The sequence below is a fragment of the Arvicanthis niloticus genome, chromosome 11 (assembly GCF_011762505.2).
Source record: "Arvicanthis niloticus isolate mArvNil1 chromosome 11, mArvNil1.pat.X, whole genome shotgun sequence".
Taxonomy (NCBI): Eukaryota; Metazoa; Chordata; class Mammalia; order Rodentia; family Muridae; genus Arvicanthis; species Arvicanthis niloticus.
Window position 1 is genome coordinate 55236431 of NC_047668.1, and position 27947 is coordinate 55264377.

The following is a 27947-nucleotide window of genomic DNA, read 5'->3' on the forward strand; positions in this document are numbered from 1 at the left end:
TGACTGGTGGGAAGGGGCGCTGTGACAGGAGGGCTGACACAACGCTGGAGACAGGTCACTTCTGAGAGAGCAACAGACAAGGCAAAAAGATGGTTACCACAACCAGTGCTCAGTGACATAAGAAGGAGGGAATCCAAGAAAAAAAGAGGCTTAATCTTTTAGGCAGACAGGTCATAAACTCTCCATATTTCATCAATCATACTCTTTCAAATCAATTGTTTTCAACTTGAAGTAGGTATGAATTGTCCACTAAATGTAAATTCTCTAATACAGGCGTGACTACCGGGTAACAGTTCTACAAAGCTCATGTGTGAGCGACTCTGGGACTCCTCTCTGGTTAGAAAAGGCGTGGTGCTCAACAACAAAAGCCCCCTGTTTTTGTTGACATTCTGGCAGACACCGTACAGGGTGGTGGGGTTACTCTGCCTGCTGGAGAACAAGGAAGAGTGTTACCACTCGCTACTGTCAGACACTGGCTTTTATAACAAAGTGATGTTAAAACAGGCTTCGACATGGAGCTTCTTACCAATAATCATTGCAGTGAATAGGTCTCTATATAAGAAATTAAACAGGAAAGGTTCATACCAGGCCTCAACTCCCACAACCGCAGTCACTATGTAGACAAAAGAAATAGTCTGGAAGGAAACAGACAGAACAGAGGCATTAACAGCTGAGATCCAGGGAGCCAGTGATGATCTATGCACCACTAAGACTCATCAAAGTGAGTGCTAAAAATAAGCTGACATTTGCTATATGGCAAATCTTCCTGCCTATAAGAGACTTTTCCCCTCCAAGATTGCCATCAAGTAGCAACTACATAGGCAATGCAGGCAACTAGTCAACACCTGGAGCCTTTCAAAGGCTCCACAAACCGAGTAAGTCAGAGGATGACTTGATTTGCTCACCTAACCAAACTCCATTAGCAAACATACTTCAGCCTCTGAGTTCTTCAATGGAATCTCATGGCAAATGGTGAGATGACTACACCAGAAGCTGAGACTCAAAGGCAGGGAGAGTAACCCCGAGCTGGACAGAGAGACAGTTCTCTCTCCTCACTGAGGTTGGCAAGGGAGATGAAAGCCAACAGTTCATCAAATGTGTGCACCTTCTTCCAAGTAAACCATATTTAATAGCACCAAGTTATTAAATTTTAATGCAATAATGACATTGTAATTATGTTTTTTTTTAAAGCTTTTATCACTTAGAGATACATGACAAAGCACTTAACCACATTTCCTGTAAAAGACTTATGAAAACACAGACAACACATATGAAGCTAGAGGCCATGTGCTGGGAATTGGTAAAGCCAAGTGCTAGGTACACCGCGGGTTTGTTGTCATGTTTTAGTTTTGTGTATTTTGGAGTCAGTGATGCTGGGAGCAGAACCTATGGACCTGTACATGTTAGGCAGGTGCTCAGCACTGCATTACATCTCCAACCCTGCCCTCCTCCCAGGAAAAGAAAACAGTAAAGCACACAGCAATTCTCCTTTTTTTAATTTTTATTAATTTTTTTTTTTTAATGTTTGTAGTTCTTTTGTTTGGTTGGTTTGGTTTTTAGAGACAGGGTTTCTCTGTGTAACCCTGACTGTCCTAGAACTCGCTCTTTAGACCAGGGTGGCCTCAAACTCAAGAGATCCACCTGCCTCTGCCTCCTGAGCATTGGGATTAAAGGCATGTGCCATTGCAACTCAGATGTATGTGCACCACTAAGAGCTTGGTGCCCAGGAGGCCAGAAGAAGGTATTGGATTCCCTAGAACTGAAGTTATAGACAGTTGTAAGCTGCCAGGTAGTTGCTCAGAATTGAAGCTCACAACTCTGAAAACAAAAGAAGCCGTGCTTAACTACTGAGCCACCTCTCCAGGCCCACACATCAGTTCTAACTAAAAATGCCTAGCAGCAGTGAAAAGGGTTAATATAAACTTTAAGACATGTGGACAAGGTAGGGCAAATATATACTTACCACTTGGCTAATGTCGTATCCCCATGGAAGGAAAAGAACGCCTGTGTTATACTTCTCCCAGTGAGACAGGATAAAAGAAAACAAAACTACCCATAGCAGGAAATAAAGGACAAAAACACTGACGCCAGTGGGTCCTCGTCCAAAGATGGAGTACACAGTCACAACAAAATAAACACACGACCAACTGTCCAGGCCATGGTCAAACAGCTCCCCTAATGGGGTGCTGGAATTGGTTCTCCGTGCTTGTTTTCCATCTACTCCATCTGCAACAAAACATACACCAAAGAGTCACCATCTGACCAGCATGGAGAAAATCAACTTCAGGAAACCGGTGGAAAAAGCAAAACCAGTAACAGCAATATCCTGTTACTACCAGTCAGGACTCTATAATCTTCTAATTCAAACACTTCAGAAATAAAATATGTAATGTCTTGTTTTAAATATGTATTTTACATTGATTCATTGATACTGTGTGTGTGTGTGAGTATATCTGCCATCTATGTGCAGAAGGCCATGAAGGCCAGAAGAAGGCACTGAATTCCTCGGAGCTGGGATAACAAGCAGCCGGGAGCCACCTGCTATGGTGTTGGAAGACTGACAGCTTCTTCACCACCGAGCCTTCTCTCCTCCAGCCCTACAAGTTCTTCAAGTTGAATCTAAAAACCCCTGACATACTACATTGATAGTCTCATTTTAGATCTAAGAAAGAAGCAGTCTAGCTGACTCCAAACTCCTCCAAGCTGGGCACGAACTCTCACGCTCTCAGAGCTGCTCATTACAATTATGTAACCAACTAAGAGCCAAAGGACTTTAGTGACCACACTCATTTCCTCCTCTGTGACACAGGCAGGGCCCCCTTCTTCACATGTCTGGTCTTCCCCTTGTTTTAAATGCACTCAGAATAAGCACACAGTCTAGTAGTCAGACAATATCATGATAAATCTGCTGAGCTTTTACAGTTGCACTTGCTATTCCAGGTGCTATAAAAATGGCAAGGTCAGGAGAGACAGCTTAGCAGTTAAGAACATTGGCTGCTCTTCCAGAGGACTCCAGTTTGATTTCCAACACTCGTGTGGTGACTTTGAACCATCTGTAACTCTAGTTCCAGGGGATCTGACCAGCTCTGCAGTCATCGAGCACACACATGGTATACAGATACATATGTAGACAAAATATCCCAAATATGTAAAATTAAAATAAATAAATAAAAATTAAGAGAATCTTATAATTAACTGAGTTTGTGCCCTTGGAGTGTTTACAAGTGAGAAAGGGACATATGACAATCATTAAAAGCATGGTTGTGTCACAAACCATGAAAGAGTCTAAAAGGCAAGGGTGAACTGGCCTTTAGAACAAAGTGAAACGTGAGTGGGAACTTAAGGACTGAGTTGGATTTCAGCAGGTAAGAGATACAGGAGTGTGGCATTTCAAGGAGAGATGTGCTATTAGCAGCATTCACTGAGATGGAAAACCACAGTGCACATTAGAAGCCTCGAGATATCAAAGAGCAGCAAGTCATGCTCATAAAATGCAAGTTAGGGGTTGATTACAAGCCAGTATGTGAAGACAATATCAAAAAGAGGGGCTGGGAAGATGGTTTAGCATTCACTGCTCTTGCAGAGGACCCAGGTTCAGTTTGTAGTATCCACATGGCAGTTCATGACACCTTTATCTGGCCTCCTGGGACATTTGACATGCACACAGTGCACATATATACATGCAAGTAAAACACTCATACATTTAAAAGGAAAGTGAAACACCACAGTTGGCTCTCTATTAAAAACAAAAAAAACCTCTAAAATTAGAGATTCAAGCCACCTCAAAAGTTTGGTGACTGGAGGGGGCTACGACAAGATGCATGCATGGTTTCAGGTTTGCTACAGCAGTGTGAACAGCAGGCTGGAGACAGGAACCCCAGTCAGTCAGCCTAGACAAACAGAGGATAACGGGAATGAAACACTGGTGGCAAGTGGAACACTAACAAAGAAGGACCAAAAGCCGGTGTGGTAGTCCAGACTTCCACGCAGGAGATAGAGGCAGGAGGAGCTCAAGCTGGTGGCCACACTGAGCCACAAGTGAAAGTCGCAAAGAAAACCAAACACGGAAAAATGAGAGAATATGTAAAAAAGCAAGACCCAAGAAGACAACTGCCCAAGTTTCCAACCTGGGAACAGGAAGCAGACTGTTCCTACAAAGAGGGAAGTCAGCTGACCAGCAGGAGTGGTAGGTATACAGTGCTCAGATTTTTCCTGCTTCTATGTAGCTGAAATATTTCCAAAAACAAGAAACAAAAAACAAAACAGAAGAAAAAGTAAAAAACAAAAACCAAAAACAAGTAAAACCTTTCTCCTATTCACTGGCTTAACAATGTTCTATTTTCTGTGCAATTCTTATATGGTTAAACCATCAAATTCACAAAATACATATTAATTAGATTTTGTGCATTCTTTCAGTGACTTTATTCCAGTTCCCTATGTTGGGTCTGAGTATATTTCAGAATGTATTTTTTTTCTCAGAATGGTGACTTATAGGATATTCCATTATTATGAAACACACTCTCAACCCTACAGAAGTTACTATAGTGCCAAGTAAGTTAATATTTTGTAATGCTAGCATAGTCACACCTAATTAATATAAACTGTTTCATGTTACTTCATGACAAGCTCTGCAACGAACTGCTTATGCACTAGTGAACCACTGGCTCTGTAAGAACAAATCATTTTTATATGAAAATACTTAAACAACTTGAAATTCAGGTTTGCTATTTTACATATATTTGAAAACCAAATACTGAACTGCTACTATCTGCCAGGCCATGTTCTAGAAACTTAGGGTGCAACAGTAGACAAGAATACTCACTCTTAAAGATTTAATATTTAAGTTAGCCCAGCAGAGGGGAAAGAAGGACGAAGTAGACAGGATGAGACACACAGATGCTCCTGCTGCAGAAGATGTTCTTGCAGGCAGTGTGGGCCTCACTCGGATGGCCCTGACCCGTTCCCGAGTGAGAACAGCCCCTCCTTATCTGTTCCCCACTGTCCTCCATCACTAACTTCTCAGCACTCAATCATTTTCTATGTCAGGATTCCTTGTCCAACTTAAAGCAAAAATAATGTCTTACTCCAAGAGCTGGTAAATACTGCAGTAAGGGCCAAACAATAGATGCTTTAGGCTCTCTGGGGGCATGTCCTTTACGAGACTCTGTTCCCTTCTCTACTGGATGTTTACTGCAGGAAGGCAGCCACAGACAGCACACAGAGAAATGAGCATCACTGTGCTCCAGTGAAGCTGTGCTTCTGGAGGGTCAGCAGTCTTCAGGCATGGCCTTCCTACTGGCTTTCCATGGCGATGGAGGCCCTATTTACACCCATGCACATGCGGCAGTGCTGACTGGGCTCAGTGGGTTAAGAAGAAAAAGAAAAGAGGCCTCAAGTGGGGAAGAGGACATGGAAGGGGGACCAAAAAAGTTGAGGAGTGTATGTGTGTGTGTGTGTGGGGGGGTACAATTTAAACATATAATATATGTGTATGAAATTTCACACACGCCCCAAAAACCATCAATGAAAACCTTACTTCCAACAACAGACAGTTACCTAAATTTGGTTACAAGCAGTCACCTGCCAACCCGTGCTTTATCCTGGAGCCCTAGCAGCGAGTGTCATCACTTTCCAGATTCAGAAATATAAATCTACCAACTGGAACCCAACATTAATAGACTCTAGTTAAAAATGAATTAAGCATAGGAGAAAATGTTAATTTAATTCGTGTTTAGTCTTGCTGATATGCCAGTCACTGATTAAATGGGTATTTGCTAGTTTCTTACCTAGAGTGTAGGCAACAAAGTTGAGGATGCCCACGACAATCCAGACCCAATCAGGTACATGCTTATGACCTGGTGCTGCAAAGAAAAGTAACCAAGACTTTAATACAGTCTAACTACAATAGCCTTACCACCCTACCTGCTACCAGCAAGAAATGTTGCTGCCTTTTAATTTACTTGAGGTTAAGTTACTTGAAGATGTATTCTGACTGCAGAACTAAAATTTTAAAATTTAGCAGTAAACTCCACCCAAACCAAAGTAACTCTCTGGCAACTCACTAACAGTAAGTATCTGTGGTGGTTTGAATATGCTTGGCCCATGGAAAGTGGCACTATTATCAGGTGTGGCCTTATTGGAAGAGGTGTAGCCTTATTTGGGGAAGTTATCACTGTGAAGATGGGGCTTAGAGGTCTCATACATATCCTTAAGTCTGGCCAGTGTGATCCAGACCCTCTTCCTGGCTACCTGTGGAAGACAGTCTCTTCCTGCTCCTTCAGCACCAAGTCTGCCTGCATGATGCCATGCTTCTCGCCATGAGGACAAGGGACCCAATCTCTGAAAATGTAAGCCAGCCCCAACTAAATGTTTGCCTTTATAAGAGTTGCCTTGGTCACCCTGAGTAAGACAGCATCCATATTGTATTTTCATTATATAGGTGCAAGACTGACTGTTCACCTTCACTGCAAAATTATTTAAAAGCTGGGTGTGCATGCCTTTAATCCCAACACTCCAGAAGCAGGGGCAGGTTGTTCTCTCTGAGTTCAAGGCCAGCTTGGCCTATATATCAAGTTCAGGACAGCCAAAGCTAGAAAGATCCTGTCTCAAACAAAACAAAAATTTACTTATGGAATCAAAATAAAAAATAATATATAAGAGACTTAAAAACTGAATTCACAGATGTGGTGGTACGCACCTGTGATCTGTTGGGAGGCTGATGAAGAAGGTGGTGAGTTAGAGGATAGACTACAGAGTTCCAGGCCAGCCTGGGCTACATAGCAAGATCTCATCTTAAATGATCTTAAGAATAATCAGAGAAGAAATATTCTTAGTTACAAAATAATTAATATATAATGAAAATTTGAGGTATGTATATTATAAATATGCAATTTATATATAGTATTACTCAGCTGTAAAAATGAATGTTCACAAATTTGCAGGCAATGAATAGATTTAGAATGTATAATATTTAAGTGAAGTCACACATTCTCAAAAAGAAAAAAAAAACCAAATGTTCTCTCTCACATACAGACTCTAACCAGTAATATACATGTATATATGTAAACAAATGTACATGTGAGTACAATATTCATAAAGGGGAAAGGCTAACTATTGGGCAATGAGACATGAGTTATGAAAGAGGATATAAATCTAATTGTTGTTCTAGTTCTGTTATGGATTGTTTTGGTTTGGGTGGTAGATGGGTACATAAATATATCTGACACTGAAAGTGCAAAACTGAATGCAATACTCCACAGCTTTTGCTCTAATGCCTATTCTTTGAGTTATATAGACTTTGGGTCTGTTTAATTTAGGCGTGTGATGTTTTTATTTATTTGGAAGTTGTTTTTAAAACTCATAAAATTAAAAAATAAAAATACATATTTGGGGTATCCTTAGCATTAAAATACAAAATGCAAAAAACATATTTATAAACTTGGACATATAGGTGCATATAAAATAGGTATACAAGCCAAAGATTTACTGACAAATCATAAAGAAATTTATTTTAAAATAAATTTAGTATAGAAAGGATTTTACCTTTTATTAAAGACTAAAGTAGAGTTGGAGAAATGCCTGTGGTTAAGAGCATTTGGCTGTTCTTCCAAAGGACCTGGGTTCAAGAATAGCACCCACATGGCAGCTCAAAAATATAACTCTCATTTCAGGGTATCCAACACCCTTACAGACATACATGCATGCAAAACATCAATGCATATAAAATAAAAAAATAAATAATATTAAAGACTAAAGTAAAATTTCATACTAATGAGATGGGTGTTTGTTTATTTTTATATAAAGAATTGATAATGGCCAAATATTTGACATTATATAGGGTACAGAGCACCTTCAACATTTTTCATGGTTGATCTGAATTCTAATTTTATAAGTGTCAATGCTGAGAACATTATTTTACATAAATGCATAACACAGAATACCAGAAATCTGGTACAACCATTTCAGAAATTGCTGGAATTCTGTCCTAATCCCAAGGCAAAATTCATTTTTTTTTTAAATAAGACTCAAGCTAGCAATTCAAACAGCAGCTTTTAACGATTTATTTTAAGTATCTCTCTCTCTCTCTCTCTGTCTCTCTCTCTGTCTCTCTTTCTCTGTCTCTCTCTCTCTGTCTCTCTCTGTCTCTCTGTCTCTCTCTCTCTGTCTCTCTCTCTCTGTCTCTCTGTCTCTCTCTCTCTCTCTCTCTCTCTCTCTCTCTCTCTCTCTCTCTCTCTGTGTGTGTGTGTGTGTGTATGTATGCACATGAAGAACAGAGGGGTCTGATTTCCCTAGAGCTGGACATACAGATCACTGAGATTGCCTAACTTGGGTGCTAAAACCGAACCCAAGTACTCAGCGGGAACCATACACTCTTAGCCACAAAGCCATCTCCCCAGCTTAGAACGTGTCAGTTTTTTTCTTGATGAAGGGTCTTGTGTGGCCCGTACTGGCCTTGAACTCAGTATGTTGCAAGGGCAGACTGTGGACTTCTGACCCTCCTGTTTTCACCTTGTGAGAACTGGGGTTACGGGCATACACCACCACAACCACTTTATGCTGTACTGTGCTGGGGATGGAACTAGGGCTTTGTGCATGCCAGGCATGCCTCTAAATAGCTATATCCCCAGATCCTAACAGCTTTTAAGAAAAGGAGGGTCTCATGTGTTCTAACTGGTCTTGAACTCAGAGGTCCACCTGCCTCTGCCTCCCAAGCATTAGGATGAAAGGCCCATACCACCATGTCCAGTCCTAAACATCAATTTTAAATAAAAAATGCTAACATAATTCAATCCAAAGACATACCAATTTAATACTTACATGATGAGGATACATAGGAAAATGTTACATCTCTGTTTTCCATTTAAAAAGCCACTACATTTAAGAGCAGAACATTTCATTTTACATTCAGTAAAATGATTACATTTCATAACATAAAGCAGTCTGGAAGCAGAGCTGAGTTTGGGGCAGTGTTCTTAAGCAAGGCTATAGTGAAGTCATGGCACACCACCAGTGACTGCAGCCAAACAGCTCAGACTCATTACTTGTCTGATTTTGAATTTGTTTTTAGTGGTTGAGTGCTCACAAATGTTTTACTGATGACAAATTTTCTGTGACTCCCTTACACTCAGGAATGTGACCCCATATGGGGTCCCAACTCAGTTTTAATAAGACATGTTCTAGACAGATATCAAAAATATTTTAGAAAAGGCCAGGTGTAAGACTTAGCACTCAGGCCTGTAGTTTCAGCTACTCAGAAGGGCTCTACATTTGAGGCCAACCTGGGAAACTTAGTAAAACCCCAACCCAAGTAAAATGTAAATAAAGAATGGGCTGAGTTTCTAGCTCAGTGGTACAGTGCATGCCTAACGTGTAAAATCCTGAGTTTAATCACTAGACTCACTATAAAACAAACAAACAAAGCCCAACTAAGAACCATTTGAGAGAAAGCCAGGAGTCATCTAAAGGGAAGAAATGAACAGAAGGAAGAAGATACTGCATTCCCTTTAGAATAGAGGCAGCTTTTCTTTTCTATGACTGGAGATGGGAAAGGCTCACTCCTGGCATTTATTTGCATAGTGGGCCCTACTTAGTACTAATTTTTACATAGTTTCAAATCCTAAATTTCTATCTACACGTAAAACTTTTTTTTTTTCTTTTTTGCTATTCTTGTGAACTTCCGCTATATGCTAAGGATGGCCCTGAAATCCTGACTCTCCTGCCTTGCACATGCAAAGTGCAGGGATTACAAACATGCATCACCATACCTAGCTTCTAATTATTCGTTATTTGCCAAAGCCTCACAGCTTTTTAGAAAGCATATCTGAATTTAATAGGTAAGCTGCTACTGTATTTCTAAAACGTAATAGAAACATATGTAACATTATAAAAACACAACTTAGTTTTATATACAATTCCAACATCCTATATAACATTTTACCACCCAAAGCTTTCAGGAAACATAAGCATATTAGAGTCAGAAATTAACTAAGCACACCTTACTTTTGTTACTCAAAATGTTTTAAATTCTGTATTAAGATATAAGATAATAAGACTCTTACCTGAAGCATAAAAGTCAGGGTCGAAGTATGTCAGGAGGAGGAAATTGAACACAACCAGCAGAAAGCCAGAGAAGGTTATAAGATTGGGAGCCAGCCAAGTAGGAAACACCTGTTTTTTTTTCCCAAAATAGTTGTAAATTAAAGAAAGCTCTGTTCAATAAACATTACAACATAGAAATTTAGGTCATAAGAAGCTATCAGTTTGAAAGATTATAGGCAGGAGTTATATGTATTAAAATGTAAACAGTAACTCCAGTTGTTAGATGAGTATCTTTCTTCTTCCTGTCTCCTGTCTTTAAATGATTCTTTTAATACACAAACCTTTGTAGTGATAGCATTGAGTTAATTTTGGAAGGTTACGAAAGCTTTTTTATAACAATGATTCATTATAATATATACATTTAGATTTCAACAGGCAGATACACCAAAAAAAAGAGAGTTGACTGAGGCGGGGTGAGAAAGCTGGCACCTCTAACATAGCTTATGAAAAGCACATTTGTTCTTCCAAAGGACCCAAGTCCAATTCTCAGCACCACATAGTGTGGCTCACAACCATCTCTAACTCCAGTTCCAGTGCATCTGATGTCCTCTGCTGACCTGCAAGGGCATTAAGCACAGACATGGTACAGATGTGCACACAGGCTAAACACTCATACACATAAAATAATAAGTCTACAACCACATTTTCCAAAAGGTAAAAGGAAGGCTGAGGACACAGTTCCTTGTGGATGACCTGGCGGCATGCATGAGGCCCCAGGTTCAGTAACTAGCACAGTAAAAAATTAAACTTAGTGGCAGCAGTAAGACTCTGTAAGATGGGTTAAAATAACTAAAAATTTGTTTAAACAAAAACGCACACCGTTAATAATCTTACCTTCACTATAGTGTTCCAAAATGGATGCATGATATACAGAGAGAGTGGGTTGGTATCCAAAGCGCTGTACTGTTAAGAAACAAAAACATTCTAGAATTAACCATAATTACTAATAAATATAATAGTATTTCTTAAGAAAAACAAGTGTAAAATAACCCTGGAGAGCACATCTATTTATATGCTATGCCCTTCTGGATAACAAGACTAGAGTAGCAAGACTGCTGAGCAGTCAGCCATTATTTTATGGCAAGAGGAAAGAGCCACAGGGCAAGTAGTCAGATCACACAGAAGCATGGAGTTGATCTGAACATGACTGCTTCAGTAATACACTCAGAGTGCAAACTGCCAGGTTCAGCGGTGGTGGCACACGCCTTTAATCCCAGCACTTGGGAGGCAGAGGCAGGCGGATTTCTGAGTTCGAGGCCAGCCTGGTCTACAGAGTGAGTTCCAGGACAGCCAGGGCTACACAGAGAAACCCTGCCTCGAAAAACCAAAAAAACAAAACAAAACAAAAAACCTGCCAGGTTCATCACTGGCTCATCCTTGCCCCTGCCCTCTCAATCAACTTTATAATGTTGCAGTGTTTCAGTAAAGGCATTACACCATGGACCGGGGATACAGTTGCCTGGTAGAGCACTGAGTTTAGGGATTGGCACAGGGAGAAACTTTTAAGAGAAAAGAAAAAGAAACGTGTCATATTTCAGTTATTATACTGGAGAGGTAATATGCATACTGTCAAATAAAAACAGGACACTTTTTCAGTCTCCTACATCCATGATTTGTTATTTTTCGCTTTTTGAGACAGGGTTTCTCTGTGTAGCCCTGGGTGTCCTACAACTCAATCTGTAGACCAGGCTGGCCTTGAACTCAAAAATCTACCTGCCTCTGCCTCCCAAGTGCTGGGATTAAAGGCATGTGCCACTATCTCATGGCTTTCCTACAGCCCCCTTAACCTACAGTGGTCTAGTTGTTCTGGACAACTCTGAGTGACCTTTCTGCCTTATTCACCTGTGGATGGCATGTGACAACCCTGATCTCAGAGGCTACCACAAGGATTTGACAAGCTGACCATACATGCACCTATCAGTAACTCAAATGTCTACTCAATAGATTCTGTATGGTTTTCTTTCACTTCTCTAACAATTACAATTAAAATGGAGTAACTCTCTGGGACAAAAGACCTGGCATGGGCAAGAAGATGATGATGGAGATGTGGTTTGCTTGTACTGGCCAGAACTATACTTCAGGGCTATCACCAGACTCTCAGCAGGCCTACTTAAATTGTCTTACTGGAACTTTCAGTAAGCTGCACTGTGACAGGCTTTCTCTTACATTTGCATAGTGCACAACAGACATCACCACACAGAAAGTGTCACAGGAAGAAGGCACCTGCCCTGATAGCTCCCCTGGGCCTCCAGACCTAACTAAGCACCCCTGGAACTCTACACAGATAACTCAAAGGGAGTGTCCTGGCCTCCACTTTACAGTCCTGTACCCATACCATGTGGTAGAGGCAGGCGACCTGAAAAACTGGAAGAGCACCCATTTGCAGCCGACCCCTGCAGGGAAGCCCAATCTCTGGAAGAACTCCAACTGAGAAGGGAACAGCGTGAGGTGCGGCATGAGCATCCAATGGGCACAACGTCCAAAACTGTCTGTGCAAACAGCCTCATGCACTGACTCTTCATCATTTTTCATTAGATCCAAAACAAAGTCTTTAGTTGATGATATTTCAGTGTAAAAAAGCTCTTTTTATTATCTGCTACTTTAAACCTCTACTCTAGAAGCCCAGAATATAAACACAGAAAGGGGCATTTTACTCTACAGAATTCTAATTTGACATTCAATAGTGACCAATGAGTTCAAGTAAATTATAGCAAGAAGATCCGTGTGAGATTCCAAGGCAGCAAACAGTAACCCTACACAATACTCAGTGTTCTCAACTTACACAGTGCTTCTTAAGGCCACATATCATTTAAACATTCTTACAGTGACTCCTCTGAGTCAAAAGGAGGAAGAATGGCAAAACCTCACTCACCATGAGGGGAAAATCAATATAAACTATTAAAGGAGCTAAACTAGACATAGGTGTTTGCTCATGTTTGTTAAGTACACTTTGACTTTGCACTGGGATGCTTTGGTACACTCCAGAGAATGTGAACCTGGCAACTAACCTGGGGAATAGCTAGCAAGGCTTACTTTGACTCCACAGTTGATAAGGCTGAAAAAGTGCTCAAGAGCACAGCCTCAGGGTGAGAGTCACTTTCCAGCACACTGTCCAGAGGTGGCCCAACCCAACACACTCACAGCACGTCCGACCACAGCTACTGCAGTCTTGGTTATACAGCTCTTTAGTACTTCCTGCTATCAAAAGCAAAACAAACTTACCACTTCCAGAAAGAAAATGGTCTGAGGCTAACCAGCTTTCCATACACAAATAATCCTCTTCAACCCCAGCCTCTCAATCCTGTGTTTCATTTTACTCTACAAAATTAAGCAGAGAAGGGCCTAAAACACAGGCTTTTAAATAACTGGCAATAGTGCACCCTGTCACAGCAAGCAAGTCACACACCTATTGTGACTCCTCCCCAAACACTTTCAGTGTGCTCACTAAACCAAGGGTTGGAGGGCTCCAGTTAACGGTCAGATAATCAACCCTTATTTAGGTCTGCAACAAATATGCCACATTGCCATTTAAAGAGAAGCAGTCACTCAAAAACATGAACAAATAAGCATGGCCTTGTTCTAATAAAACTTCACTCACAATCGAGGGGCTAAGAGACTCAGGAAGGCCACAACAGACAACCCAATCTGCTGTTACTCCAACACAGAGCTTCACCGAGGACAAAAGGAAATTGAAGCAGTGCCGAGTGGGAGGGAAACATGACCCGAAACCTCCAGTTCTTAACATGGTAGGCTCCTCAAGACAGTTTGGGTCATCTGCTAACAAACTCACACCACAGGCTTCAGATACCTTCACAGTCACCTGGCCCTTCAGGACTGCCCCATATGGGCCACTGGGCCACACTGCTCTGTAATATGAAGCTAGCTGTTAAAAGCTAAGCAGGGGACTACACTGGCCCCCCCTTTTTTTTTCTTGCTAAAGCCAATTCATTTTCCATACTTCCCAGATAGGATTTTCTTTTAATCTACATTAAACTGCCCAAGAAAGTACATGTGCCTCCCAAACCCTCAGCATGTACATCTAGCCTTGCTAATAACACCATTCCTTAGGTCTCATTAGAATGACAGCTGAGGTAGAACATGCAGGCCACTCCCTCAGGACAGCTATGCGTCATCAATTGCTACAGCTCATCATTTCTGTACTGTCATCTAAAATTACTAAACCTATCTCACAGTAAGAGACTTTCATAGTCCCAGTGAAATCCACAATTACTTGAAGGAATGTTTTGCCAAATAGCTAAATCAAATGCCTTTTTAAAATTTCAATCCAAGTCAGGAAACAAAGTAGAATTCACCCTCCCCTCATCCATAGGCTACAATATTTATGATACCCGTGCTTTCTGACAGAGGCTGTGCTATACCACTGGCAGGAGAGAAGTAAAACTCAGTTTCCTGAGCTCACCCGGTATACGGTCTAACATGAGACAGGCCACAAGGAAAAACATAAGTACACATCATGAGGTAACATAAGAGAAACCATGAACAACAAAAATCATGTCGTGGGAGAAGAGGGCAGGCCGAGCAGAAAGAAATGGAGCACTATGGGGAGAAAAGCCAAGCCTGGAAATGCTGCCTGTAAGAAATACCAGGAGTCACCAGACACTGAGGCACAGGGACATCCCCCTAGCGTTTTTTAGACAGTGTTGCCCTGCTAGGACCTTGGTATTCAATACTTTCTAACTGAGAAAATAAATTTCTGTTGTTTAAGGTCACCTACTACACCACAATTCTTAAAACACCTCTAGGAAACCAATGTCTATGTGACTATATCCCACTACCTAGTCAGAGCGGTCAGCCTAACTGTGCCCTAGAAGGTAGTCAGTGTATGGGACACAGGATCAAGGAAAAGAAGCCAGGCCTGAAAGACAGTATGTTTCTACAGGGTCCACCATGTAGAAGAAGCTCAAAAAAAGAAGTCACGGGCTAGAGAGCTAGCTCCATGGTTAAAATCATATACTGTTCTTACAGAGGACATGAGTTTGGGTCCCATGACCACCTGCAACTCAAGCTCCAGGGCCTCCAGTGCCTGTGGTCTCTGTGGGCTCTTGTGCTCATTCACACATAGGCACAGGCATACACAAATAATTAAAAATAAATACTTTTTAAAGAAGTCATAATACTAGTTTGGTGAAAGGAACTGAAGTTCTGGAGATTATTCTGGATAATTCCCTGTTTAAGACTCATGAACTTACACACTATTCACACCCTAGGAGGGAAAAAGAGGTCCTGGGAGATGGCTCAGCAGGGTTACGAACCTGCCACCAAGCCTGACTACAGGCTTGATCCCTGGAACCCCCATGGTGGTTGAGTGTGTGTGTGTGTGTGTGTGTGTGTGTGTGAGAGAGAGAGAGAGAGAGAGAGAGAGAGAGAGAGACAGAGAGAGACAGAGAAAGAGAGAAAGAGAGAGACAGAGAGAGACAGAAGAGACAGAGACAGAGAAAGAGAGAGAGAGAGGAGGGAAAAGAGAGAACACAGATGTCCAACATCTCCAAGATGCCCTCTGACCTTTTCTTGTACATTATCTTACTACGAATCACATTTAACAAAAGGCCCAGACTTACCTAGCTGATATATAAATGTCATATTGTAAAGCACATTTAAAACCGGGTATAGTGACTAACACCTGTAATCCCAATGCTTGGGAGGCCAAGGCCTGGGATCACAAGCCCAGACCAGTCTGGGCTACACAGTGAGAGACCCTTCCTTAAAAACAAAACAAAATACGTACTAGCTAATTGTGGGAATCCATAAAATGTGACTTACATATAAATTAGTGGTGGTTCATGAACTGCATTTACTGCTGCTACCATTTCAAATATAAGCAAACTCAAAATCACTTTCAATTGCCAGTGGCTGCTGTTTGTTTGTTTGAAGATCCGTCTGCCTCTGCCTCCTGAGTGCTGAAATTAAAGATGTTCCCCATCATGCCCAAGGGGTAAAAAGCAAGATAGTTCATAATGAGATTTCAGTATAAATTAAAATTATTCCATCACTTAAGCACAGCATATAATACAAAAGTCCCAATTGTTAAAAACTAGTCTAAAAAAAATTCAAACAGCTGCCTTCCATATACAAATTTGGAACTCAGGGCCTGAACAGAAAGAAAGAGGTAGACAGCATGTAAATTTTGATCCTTTATACTTCCAGCACACAGTATGCATTCAATAAACACATATGAAGTCTGTACATATGAACAAGTAAATGCATCAAGTACTCTGTGTAGTCACTGGAAGATCAACACATTAGCCTGTCAGCAAATATTACAAAGTAGATACAATAGTGGAATTGCCATTTGACAGAAATAGAATCACCTGGGCCTCTCTCTGAACATGTGGGGATTACATTATGTAAGGTGGGAAAGCCATCTAACTGTGGGCCTTTCCTGGGCAGGGAATCCTGGACTCTACGCAGAGTGGAGGAAGATAGCCTTGAGAGCACTCGTCTCTCCTTTTCCTGGGTACGGATCTGAAGTGAGCAACTGCTTCCCACCCCTGCTGCCTTGACTGCCCCGCCATGGACTGTGAGGAAAAACAAATTCTTTCTCCTTTAAGTTGCTTTGTCAAGAGTATTTTATCCTAGCAACAGGAAAAGTAAGGATTATCTGTCCCAATCTTAGAGATAAGGAGGCTATAAATTCAATCAGCAAAGCTAACAAAGGGGAAGGTCTAAGTTATATAAATCACGAGTCCAGTAAGACTACGCCATCTTCGAACACTCCAGTGACACTCATCACTTTGCTTTAAGCCAGACTATCCTGTCATGATAGAACCACTAACTCCGAGAGCTGCAACTCCTTTGGGAGTGAATGACTCCTTGACAGATATCCTGCATACCAGACATTTATATTACAATTCATAACAGTAACAAAATTATAGTTATGAAGTAGCAATGAAAATAATTTAATGTTATGGTTGGAGTCAGCACGACGTGACAAACTATATTAAAGGGTTACAGCATTAGGAAGCTGAGAACCACTGTTCTAGACTCAGTGCACTAAAACTGCAAGCTCTCCTGGGATAGATTTTTCTTTCCCAATATGGGGAACATGCATCCCAGAGTGACTCCAAGTGAGTTACCCACTTCTATGTCCTTGATGGTTCATTCTGCTTCCCCGAGGGTAAAACCAACAGAACACAGCAAAGATGATGGATCTCACTGTTTTTTCTAAGATGTATCATAGAGCACAAGTATGGAGGCCAGAGGTCAACCTCTGGTGCTATGCCTCCAGAGCCATCCTCCTTTGTTGTTTTGAGATAGTCTCTACAGCAACCTGGCTGGCTCACTGAGGAGGCTAAGAAGGATGGCTAGTGAGTCCCAGGAACCCATCTATCTCTGCCTCCTCAATACCAGGGTTACAATCATGGACGGCCATGCCCAGCTTTCTTAATTGAATTCTGGGAATCTAAACTTACGTCTTCATGAATTTCCTTAACTATCTTCCCAGCTTGAGAACAGATATGCTGAAACCTGATGGCATATTCTCAGTACCTGGGAGGCAGAAGCAGAAAGATTTCTAATAAGAGGCTAGCCTGGCAACCTTAAAAAAACAAAACCAAAACCAAAAACAACCAAACAAACAAAACCAGCGCTAGGGATGTATCTCAGCAGCCGAACACTTGGCTATGTCGACCAGTCTCTGGATCTGACCTTCAGCACCACAAAGGAAAAAGAAAAAATACAGCTATTTGATATCTGAAAGCTATGTATATTAGAGTAAGATAACTTCTCTTTCACATCCATTTCTTGTAATATAATTTGTATTTCTTTGATACAGGGCAGTTCTCAAAATGCGGGTCTCAAACTGGACTTAAATTACTAGTGCCAATCAGATCCAAACAGGCCGGAACCTGCCTGTCAGCAAACCCTTCTGCAGGGTTTCCTGAGGTGAATAAGCCACCATCAGGAATTCAGTGGCCACACAGACACTTCCTAGGGGTAACTCCAAACATTACATTTTAAGCAAAAGGCAAAGTATAATAAGGTTTCTAGAAATAAATCATTAAGTATCCATTAGTGCAAGAAACAAAGCACTGTGCCACAACTAAGATCCAAAACCACCGACTCTAGACTTCAAACTCCTTTTAAGAGAAAGGGAAGGTTATTAACCCCAAACAGAAACAAAGTTTCTTATATTCTCTTTATGACTATGAGGCTTTAAGAACCACACCCACAGATATGACTCAAAGACTTCATTTCAGCGAGTACAGCCATTTTATATCTGCTAACAAGCCTGAGCAGACTGGAGAATCACAGCCATGATGACAAGTGGGTCCACCTCAGTAAGGGAACAGAACTACTTGTTGAAGAATCTGGATATGAAGCACTTGATAAATACATAAAGCCCCATGAAGATTCTTACATTGGAGAGTCATATTTGAGGAAAAAAATACTTAATACTACTGCCTGTTGTATTATGCGTATAAAACCAGGAGGAAGCTTGAGAAAGACTGTTAAACCAAGGAATGCTTTGACACATGCTGATAGTCTCAGCACTTGGGAAATGGACTGACCCTTCCACATCCATAATTAATCACAGAAATGCCCTAGAGATCTTTGCTTACAGGCCAATCGGATGAAACATTTCCCCAATTGAGGCTACCTCTTCCTTAATGACTCTAGTTTTGTGTCAAGCTGACAAAAACTAACCAGCACAAAGAGGTTTGTGTGTAGCTTGGGACCCTGAGACTCTGGTTTTTTTAAACAGATATCATGTACCCGAAGCTGGGCTCCTGAAATCCTCCTGCCTCTGCCTACCTACCAAGTGCTGAAATTAAAGGAATGTGCTACCATGCTTCAATATATTTGTCCTGGAATTGGAAACATACTTCAGTTTATAAAGTGCACAAAGACTTGACTTAGACTCCCAACACCCATATAAGAAAGAAAGCTATGCATAAGAAAACACAAATGTTATTTGGTGTAACCTCAGGGTGGGATGAGAGGGTGTCTTTGTGTGTTACATCCATGTTACATACAGGACACATGAACAGCAGGTTTTTTTTTTTTTTTTTCATTTACCTAACACTAAGCACTATACACTGGCAAATATTAACTCATTCAACTTTGAAAATGATCCTGTGAAGTAAGACCTATCAAACTCACAGGTGAGAAAAGCTAGAGATCAGACTGCCTGATAATGGCCACACACAACAGGATGTATGCACTTTTTACTTAAATATAACCCCCAAACTGTCCCTTTTATCCAGCTTCACTTTCTGTGTCTTCAGTCAACTGTAGGAAATATTAAATGAAAAACCCAAGAAATAAACAGTTCATAAGTTTTAAAATTTAATGCTATTCAGAGTATCAATGAAATCCTGTCCCTGCCCAGAGAGGCAGAGATGTGTCCCATTATCCCGTACACCCACACCATACAGACCACCACCCATTAGACATTCAATAGGAGCCAAGGAATTACACTGTTTCCGTTCAAATCTCATTCCCCAAAGCCTATGTCATTCGCCTCACTCAGCTCACCACTAGCCACTGTGGTCATGTGGTCACGAGAAGACTATGGTGAGTATTTTGACAAAGATCAAGAGAGACCATGTTAATAGAACTTTATTAGAATATACTGTTACTGTTATTAATCTCTTGCTGTGCCTAAGTTACAAATTAAACTTTATCATAGGCTTGCTTGTATCTGTAGCAAAATTACATGACATATAAAATTCTGTGTTACCTCAAGGTTCAGGTATCCACTAAGTGTTCTGGAATATATCCCCTGCAGATAAGGGACTACAAGACTCAACTGAATACACTAGCAATATAAGCCCACCCGTGCCAGCTCTGGTTCCCACTGTCCATTTTCTCATCTGCAAACCATTACATACATATCCAGTTAAGCACATGATTAAAGGTTATTACTCCAGTCTTACAGATCTTGTGCATAACAGCCAGTACCAACGCAGAACAGCTTACACTTCGTTCCTAGGTTTAAGAGATGGCATAGCATGAAGAACACAAACCCCAAATCCAAGTGTCTGGTGTCAAACCTCAGCCCATTGCACTGTGGTATAGCCTTGGGTGTTTCCTCCACACAGCACCCAAATACAAGCAACTTTTCTCCCTCTCCTACTGAGTTTCTCTCCCCTGCACCAGACAAAACTTCCCCGTCCACCCTCCTTTTGTCTCTTCAGAAGGACTCCTTTCTCTTCTAACTTCAGGATATAATTCAAGAGATATTTGAAAGGGAAAGGAGGAAGGAGGGAAAGAAGAAGGAAGGAAAAAAGCAATGAGTGAACTTGAGACATGGTCTTGCTATGTTGCCCTGGTGGCTTTAAATTCCAGCCTCAGCCTCCCCAGTGTTGCAGTCACACGGACGCCTCGTCACACTTGGCAACTGCCTATCTTTACCTAAAATCCCCAGAGCATTCCCAAGGCTTACGAATGTACTCACCAGGAGTAATTTCATCAAGGCACTGATGATGGGTTATTCTGGAGTAACAGCTGAGAGCTAGGTCTCGCTGTATTTACACATACAATTACACTGCAGCCAGTCCGCAGTCCCAATAAACGGAACTCAAAGTCAGTAACTTCTCATAATATTTCTACTGAGGCTCAGGAAGCATCCCAGTCTTTGAAATTACAGAAACTGCCTCTATCAGAGGACAACGCATTCACAAACCAGAGTTGGTGTTTTGTTTCCTTGGTTTTGTTTTTTGTTTTTATGTTTGTTTTTGTTTTTTTTTTAAGACAAAGTCTTGCTATGTAGCCTACACTGGCCTTAAATTCTTGCTGATCCTGCCTTTGCCTTTGAAGTGCTGAGATTTTAGGTATGTATTACAATGCCAGCTTGAGAGGTCTTTAGAACAAGAAGTTTTGTTTTAATCCTAAACCACGAAATATACTTTCACATGTCCTCATCCAACAAGAAATGCCCTACCCAAAAGTTACTATAAAGTTATATGGCCTGTCAGCTACCTAAGACTGTGAAACTAGATTGGTCTCCAAGAGACCCAATTACACCACACACACACACAGAGAGAGAGAGAGAGAGAGAGAGAGAGAGAGAGAGAGAGAGAGAGAGAAAGGGAAAGAGAGAGAGGGAAAGAGAGAGAGGGAAAGAGAGAGAGAAAGAACACACAGAGACATAAAAAGGGGAAATTTTAAAAAGAACTTTAAAGCATTACAGTATGGTACTTCACAAACCCTGCCTCACATGACAGCTAGCTCCCTCTACCTAGTCTACCTACTTACCGGATCTCAAATCATCCCTGGGCGCCGGGCGGTGGTGGTGCACACCTTTAATCCCAGCACTTGGGAGGCAGAGGCAGGCGGATTTCTGAGTTCGAGGCCAGCCTGGTTTACAGAGTGAGTTCCAGGACAGCCAGGGCTATACAGAGAAACCCTGTCTCGAAAAACCAAATCATCCCTGGGCTTCTCCACACCTTTTGTGCTCTACCCTGCCCCCAATACCACCAGTCACCAAATTCTGTCAGTCTTAAATGAGGGAATGGAGAAGATCAAATGAACAAAGAAGATGAATATGAGATACATGGACAGGAGGAAAATGACAAACTGGAAAGTACTGTATTTATTTATTTATTTATGATATTTGGAGGTTTTTCCATTGTGTTCTTGTTGTTTGAGACTTAAGTCTCACAGTGCCGAGGATGGTCTGAAACTTGCTGCCCTTGATCTTCTCGTCATCACCGCAAAAATGTCAGAGTCACAGAAGCATCTGCCTCCTCTGTACCCATGAATTAAAAAAAAAAAAAAAAAAAAAAAAAAAAAAAAAGAGTTAAACTATGTATTCTTGATTATCCTGGAACTCACTCTGTAGATCAGGCTGGCCTCTCTAGTGCCCGAATTACAGATGTGTGCAACCATATACCTTTTTAAAAGAAGTTAAGCACCACTCACTCTGAACTGTAAGAGGAAGCTCAAGGGCAGTGTTGCACAACTTTCTGAAAGAGTATCCAGAAATATGGACTTTTATGGGAAAGATTAATTTCTAAACAAAGAGTCAAATTCAAATGTATTTGCTGGATACATTCATTCCGTATGAGTTTTCCAGTTATGACCTCCATTTTCAGAATCTCCTCTCCCTTGTTAGGTGTTACAGCTCATGTCTATAATCCTAGAACAAGGCAGACTGAGGCAGGAAGATCAGAAGTTGGAGGTTAGCTGGGCTACAGATCAAGACTGTCAAAGAGAAAACAAGAGGGAGGGAAGGAAAGAGGATCTCTGCTCCCTTGGGGGACATGGTGGTGCCAGGCCTGTCACCTCAACACTCTGGATACAAAAGCAAGAGATCTGTGAACTTCAGGCACAGTGAGACAAACACAGAAACACAGACACAGAATCTCTATTCTCTCTTTTCTGTCCCCACTGCCATAATATTCAGGTCTTCAACATTTCCTAGGCAGAGATTGATTAATTGATAGATTGATTGACTGGCGTCAGAATCACTTGGTAGGGAGTAACCACCCCCAACAAACCCCTCAAATGATTCTGATGTCAATAAATGTGGGCCACAGACATTAACCTACAGAACAAGATTATTCCCACTCTGCTAGGAGCCTGTCTTCCTTTCCAGTCTCACCTGCCATGCCACCAGTATACTCAAACACCTTATTTTATGAGTCTTAGAAACCCTCTCAGGCCTGTCTCTGCATCTTATGACAGGATCCTTTTCCCTTCTTCATTCTCTCTACTCAGTCTTCATCTTTCCAGCCTGGCCTTGCCTTTACTTCTATCACCTTGGAAGTCTTTCTCAGGTATAACATGCACTCTCACCCCATCAGATGCTGCCTCCTGGCCTTTTCCACAGCACCTAGAACTTCAATTCATACTCACTAATTATAAAAATTTATTTACTCATCCCTATCTGCCAACAAACTAGGCTCTTTGAAGTCAGAAATTTCACCTTAGCTTAATTTTGCAACCCCAGTGCTGTGCCTGATAAGCAGATCTTCCATAAATGCTTGCTAAATAAATAAATAAAATTACACAGTATGACCCAGTGAGACAGAAGGCCAGTTTGGATTCTGGTTCTCTGGCATTGCTAACAAGATGCAAATACAATCTTTCTTTAAAGCTCAACTCTAGCAGTAATAAATTCACAATAGCTACAATTCCTGTGTCAGGCTGTCATCAACTACATTCACTAACTACCCAACAGCAGAAACCAGTTCCTGAAATGCAACTCTTGAAACTCAACAAAGTACTTAACTCCCCTCTAAAGCAAAAGGATACAATGTGACACTAGCTGCAACACTGTAAATTAAAACTGTGCCTTCCCTCAGTCTGACTAAGCAAACCACAACAGTTTAACCCATTAAAACATGGAGTCCTTCAGCAGTAAGTATCTGTCCATTATGAACAGGAGGAAAATGGAAAAGCAGCAAGGAGAATCGATGAACCTCGTGAAGGTGGAATATGTCAACACAACTGTCTGAGCTGCTTATTAGGCAATGGAGCAGAACAACTGTACTTCTAAATTAGCTCGCCATATTCGAAGTGAAAAATTCAAAAGAAGCGTTCCAGCACCCTGAGGAGAGCTCCTTTTACCAGACTTAATTAAAATGCCTTCTATTCCTTTCCATTTTCATTCCTTCAGTATTTACTGGGCATCTCTTCAGCTCAGGATGCTGTGGAGACACTAATCGTGTTGAACGAGATGGCTGTCAGCCCTGCCCTCTTAGTGCTGCTGTCCTATCACACAAGTAATTATTAAACTAACTACTGAACAGGACTGTGTTAGGCACTTCACCAGAAGACATAAGTATTAAGAGAGTTTATAAAACTGAATCCACCCCAGGCTATCTTCTATACTGGAAATCACCCCTTTTTTTACTACAGAAACCTCATTACCTCTCTGTGTGTACCCCTCTCAGCAGCTACTCTATAAAAGCACCAGGTTCCCACATGTAGCTCTCAAATGTACCTCTAGGGAAGACAGAGAAATTAAACTGGTTCAAAAGTAATTTTTTCCACCAGCTGTTATAGGAGCGTCATTTTTTTCCTCTGTTATAAAAGGTCACATCCGAGAATAAAAGCCTCTTTAAGTATTTTGATTGCATGCTTAGGGGTGGTGTCTTAATTCGTCATAAAGCGTACTCTCTGAAGACCACACAATGAGAAAACAATGAGAAAGAAAAGATCTCTGTGTGCAATTCGCATGCCAACAAAACTGACCATACAGATTTTTCCCTTTGGATGCCTGATTCACTCTTTTAATATAGATGTGATATGGCATCCAGCAGAGAGCCTTCTACTAGAATGTTAACACTATACATTTGTATTTGATTTTGGATTCCTCCTCCCAAAAAAAAACCTCACTGTAACTAGAATAACATCAACAAACTACTTTGGTGAACACTGGGGCGATTGCTAAGTTGACCTTTGTTTTCCAGGATGATAGGAAACCCGATGTCAAACACAGCTGAGTCAGATAAGGGATAGTCACAGAAAACAACACTGAGATGTCTGATAAAATAGGACTCCTATCTAGCTGAAACTATAAACCCAGAGAAGACTGTAAGGAAAACAAGGTTCACTAAATAAAACTGCTATTTTATAAAAGTTTACTCTAAAATTCAAGACTCGAGTTCGAAGAAAATATTTTGGCTGCCAATCTTTGCAGCCAAATAACCAAGAGGTTATTGCAGTGCAGCACAGATAACCAAGAGGGCGGACACACACAGGAGGTATCTGGGTTAACAGCCTTCTGACCCAAGTTACTAGGAGAGCGCTGCAATTTCTTCCCAGTTATAGTTTTAAGACAAGTCACCACCTTAATTCAGAATGGTATGGTCCAACACTGCTTCAAAGAAGTATATCCTAGGGCCTTCTAAAACCCCTGGGGCTTTTTTTTTATTCCAGTTAAACAAAATGAAGACTTTTTCCCCCAGATATTAATTCATTGCACAAATGTTTGCTGGATGACTACTACCCATAGGACCAGTCTCGTCATTTGGATATTCTATTCGACACGCACACTACTTTCATAAAGGAATAGGTTGCCCTCAGGAAAGGCTTAGCAAAGATGAGACACTAAATCTCATTATTTCACGTTAAGATGCCTGGGTGGCCAGTAGTCCCCTGGTAGGACTACTAAATCTGGATGAAAATCACCAGCATTTCCTGGGAGCTCACACCGTGTCGGACGCCTTTCAACCCCTTTTAATATACTAAGCACGACAGAAACTCACACTTAGGCTAAAGAGCCTAAAAGAGAGGCTGAGTGGGGTTTCAACGACTCATCCAAAGCCAAAAAGAGAAACTTGACTTTGGCATCGGGTTTCTATGTTCTCGAAAGCCCGCGCGCTCTTTGCACTATACAGTTCCTTCTAGTGCACAACGTCTTAACCTGCAGCGCCAGAGATAGGAGCCTCAGTGAAAGCCTTTTTCCAGGGGTAGGGTGGGGTGCATCTGCACTAAGGCTAGGAGTCACTTCCTTCCCTTAGCATCCGCTAAAAGACCATCTAGATCTCTGAAGTTGTAAGCACCGAGAAGCATGTGGGAAGTTCATTCAAACGAAGACCAAAAGAAGGGAACGACACCCTCTCTGGGAAAGGCTAAAAACGCGCCGCAGTGACAAGTAATAAGGAAAAGGAAAGAAAGGAATTTCTTCACCCCACTCTCTAAGGAAAAGGCAGTCTCCCGCGGGGTGCCGAGTCCGAGAGGCGGGCCTAGGATGCTCCCATGCTCCCCGACCGCGTGCCCCCCCCCCCAGGATCCCCTTCAACAACGCCCGCCGGCGCGCCACGCGGCAGACACAAGGTGACACGGACCGCGCCGGCCCCTCAGTCGCCAGGGCGCGGCCGGGGCGCGGGGGAGAGGGGCGACCGCCAGCTCGCCTTCTCCTACCTTATACTTGTCAAAGCCCGCCAGCTGCTCTGGGCTCACGTATTCGTAGCCAGCCATGACGAACCGAAAACTGAACGCCCACTCCGCAGCGGCAGCGACACTGCGCGACAGGGCAATGAAACAGGAGCAGCACACAGCGCTGTGCAGGGTTAGGAAAGCCTGGGCTGGTAAAGAAGGTAGAGGAGCGCTCCACCCACCGCGCACGCGTAGCCAGCCCAGTGCGCAAGCGCAGCCCCCGCGGCTCCCGCGGGTAGGGACACCGCCCCTCACTCGGCCCGCCCCCGGCACCACCTCCACCCAATCGGCACGAGCTGGCCATCGCCAAGTACCGCCCCCCCACTGTCTTCGTCGCTTCATTTGCCAGAGTCAAAATAGGTGAACTGAAGTAAGAGGAGAGGTGAAAGGTCAACTTCCCAGCAGCCTTTGCTCTTGTCTCTGTTACAGGAGTCCTGAGTGACTGTGTGGGATGCTCTCAATCTTGTGGCCCGGGTGAGTGAGTACAGTGGAATTCGGGAGGAAGGGCGGAGCCAGGTGCGTGCCACAGCGGGCTGTGAGCGCCTGGAGCTTCGGGATCCTGAAATGATGATGCCGAACGGGAGACTGGGAGTGGTCCAATAAAGGGACTTGAAAATATGTTCCTTCTGATCCATGATGCTTGTGAACCTTGGACTGCCTCGTCACATTCCGCTGGTTCAATCGGTGCGAATTCCAATTGCTTAAGTCTCCTCGATTCCCCCATAAAACCATTGATCTCTCAATCTCGACGGGGCCCTGTGTTTACAAGGAGTGATTTTACAACCAGGGCCCAGTGCGTTGTAGAAAGAACACGTCACCAGTGGTTAATATGTATCTAATAATAGTTTAATAATAGTTGCTACTTTTTATTGAGTACCTTACGTGAGGGTACTTTGCATACATCATCGCTAACCCATTAACATTATTGAGATGAGAGGTATTTGCCTCACTTTCCTTAGCACAATGCCCGGAGTTGTGTATTCTCTAGTACCCGCAAGAAGAAATTCAGATTACATTACCTCTCCAGAAGCACGTATTTGATTGGAAATGGTTAACCCAATTAGAAATGTAGTCCTATTAAAATCACTGCATCCGTGATTCCACCAGTCTCCCTAGTTCCCTGGAATAAGAGCAATTAATTTGAAATCTCCACTTAAGTTATCAGGACCTAAGATATGCCAAGCACTGTTTCTGGCTGTATGGGGTGTGTGGGCAGGGTTGTCATTTTTGAAACAGGATCTCATACTAGTTCCCAGCTGGAACTAATACACTAGTATACAGTCCAGACTAACCTCAGATTCATGACAATATTATCAATATCAAGTGCTAAGACTGTTAAGTGTGCTAAGACCCATCTCTAAAATGTACAAGTCTTAATGAGTTGATGCATATAAAGTATCTGTTAGACCAAGATAAAATCTTTGTTATATATTCTAGTCAATATAAATATGACAAAAAGAAAAGGATCTTGTCATCAAATTTTTTAAAAATATAAACCTTGAAATACAAACCATACTTAACATATTTTAACTACTTGTGGAAAACCATTAAAAGTGACATGATAGGGCTGGAGAGATGGTTTAGCCATTAAGAGCAATGACTGCTCTTCTGGAGATCCTGAGTTCAGTTCCCAGCACTGGCATGGTGGTTCATAACCATCTGTAACTCCAGTTCCAGCGGATCTGATGCCCTCTTCTGGCCTTCAAGGGCACTGCATGCACCTGATGCGCGGACATGCAGGCAAACACCCACCTATACATGTAAAATTAAAATTAATTTTTAAAACATTTACATGAGTGCAAACTAATAATAGTACATGAGCTGTGATTTTTTTTAATTTTAATTTTGTATTCACTTTACATCCGGATCATAGCCTCCCCTCTCTCCTCTCTTCTCAGTCACACCCTTACAAATCCCTTTCCCATTGTCACCCTACCCTGGAGCATCTAGTCCCAGGAAACTGAACTGTTAATCACTTCATAAGGAAGCAAACTCATTGT

The 27947-nt window shown here is 41.9% G+C and overlaps 2 protein-coding genes across 2 annotated transcripts in view; one reads left to right on the forward strand and one right to left on the reverse strand.

Annotated features, from left to right (window-relative positions):
- Window positions 1-26149, reverse strand: part of Selenoi (selenoprotein I) — a 34947-nt gene extending 8798 nt beyond the window's left edge. Inside the window, exons 1-6 of the mRNA XM_034514118.2 lie at window positions 25933-26149; window positions 10933-11001; window positions 10059-10167; window positions 5787-5861; window positions 1964-2226; window positions 527-635 (exon numbers count right to left, since the gene is read on the reverse strand). Coding sequence (XP_034370009.1) covers window positions 527-635; window positions 1964-2226; window positions 5787-5861; window positions 10059-10167; window positions 10933-11001; window positions 25933-25989 — 682 coding nt within the window. The 5' untranslated portion in view covers window positions 25990-26149. The remainder of the gene's footprint in view (window positions 1-526; window positions 636-1963; window positions 2227-5786; window positions 5862-10058; window positions 10168-10932; window positions 11002-25932) is intronic.
- Adgrf3 (adhesion G protein-coupled receptor F3) overlaps window positions 25988-27947 on the forward strand; it is a 28040-nt gene continuing 26080 nt past the window's right edge. Inside the window, exons 1-2 of the mRNA XM_076941779.1 lie at window positions 25988-26080; window positions 26187-26317. Coding sequence (XP_076797894.1) covers window positions 25988-26080; window positions 26187-26317 — 224 coding nt within the window. The remainder of the gene's footprint in view (window positions 26081-26186; window positions 26318-27947) is intronic.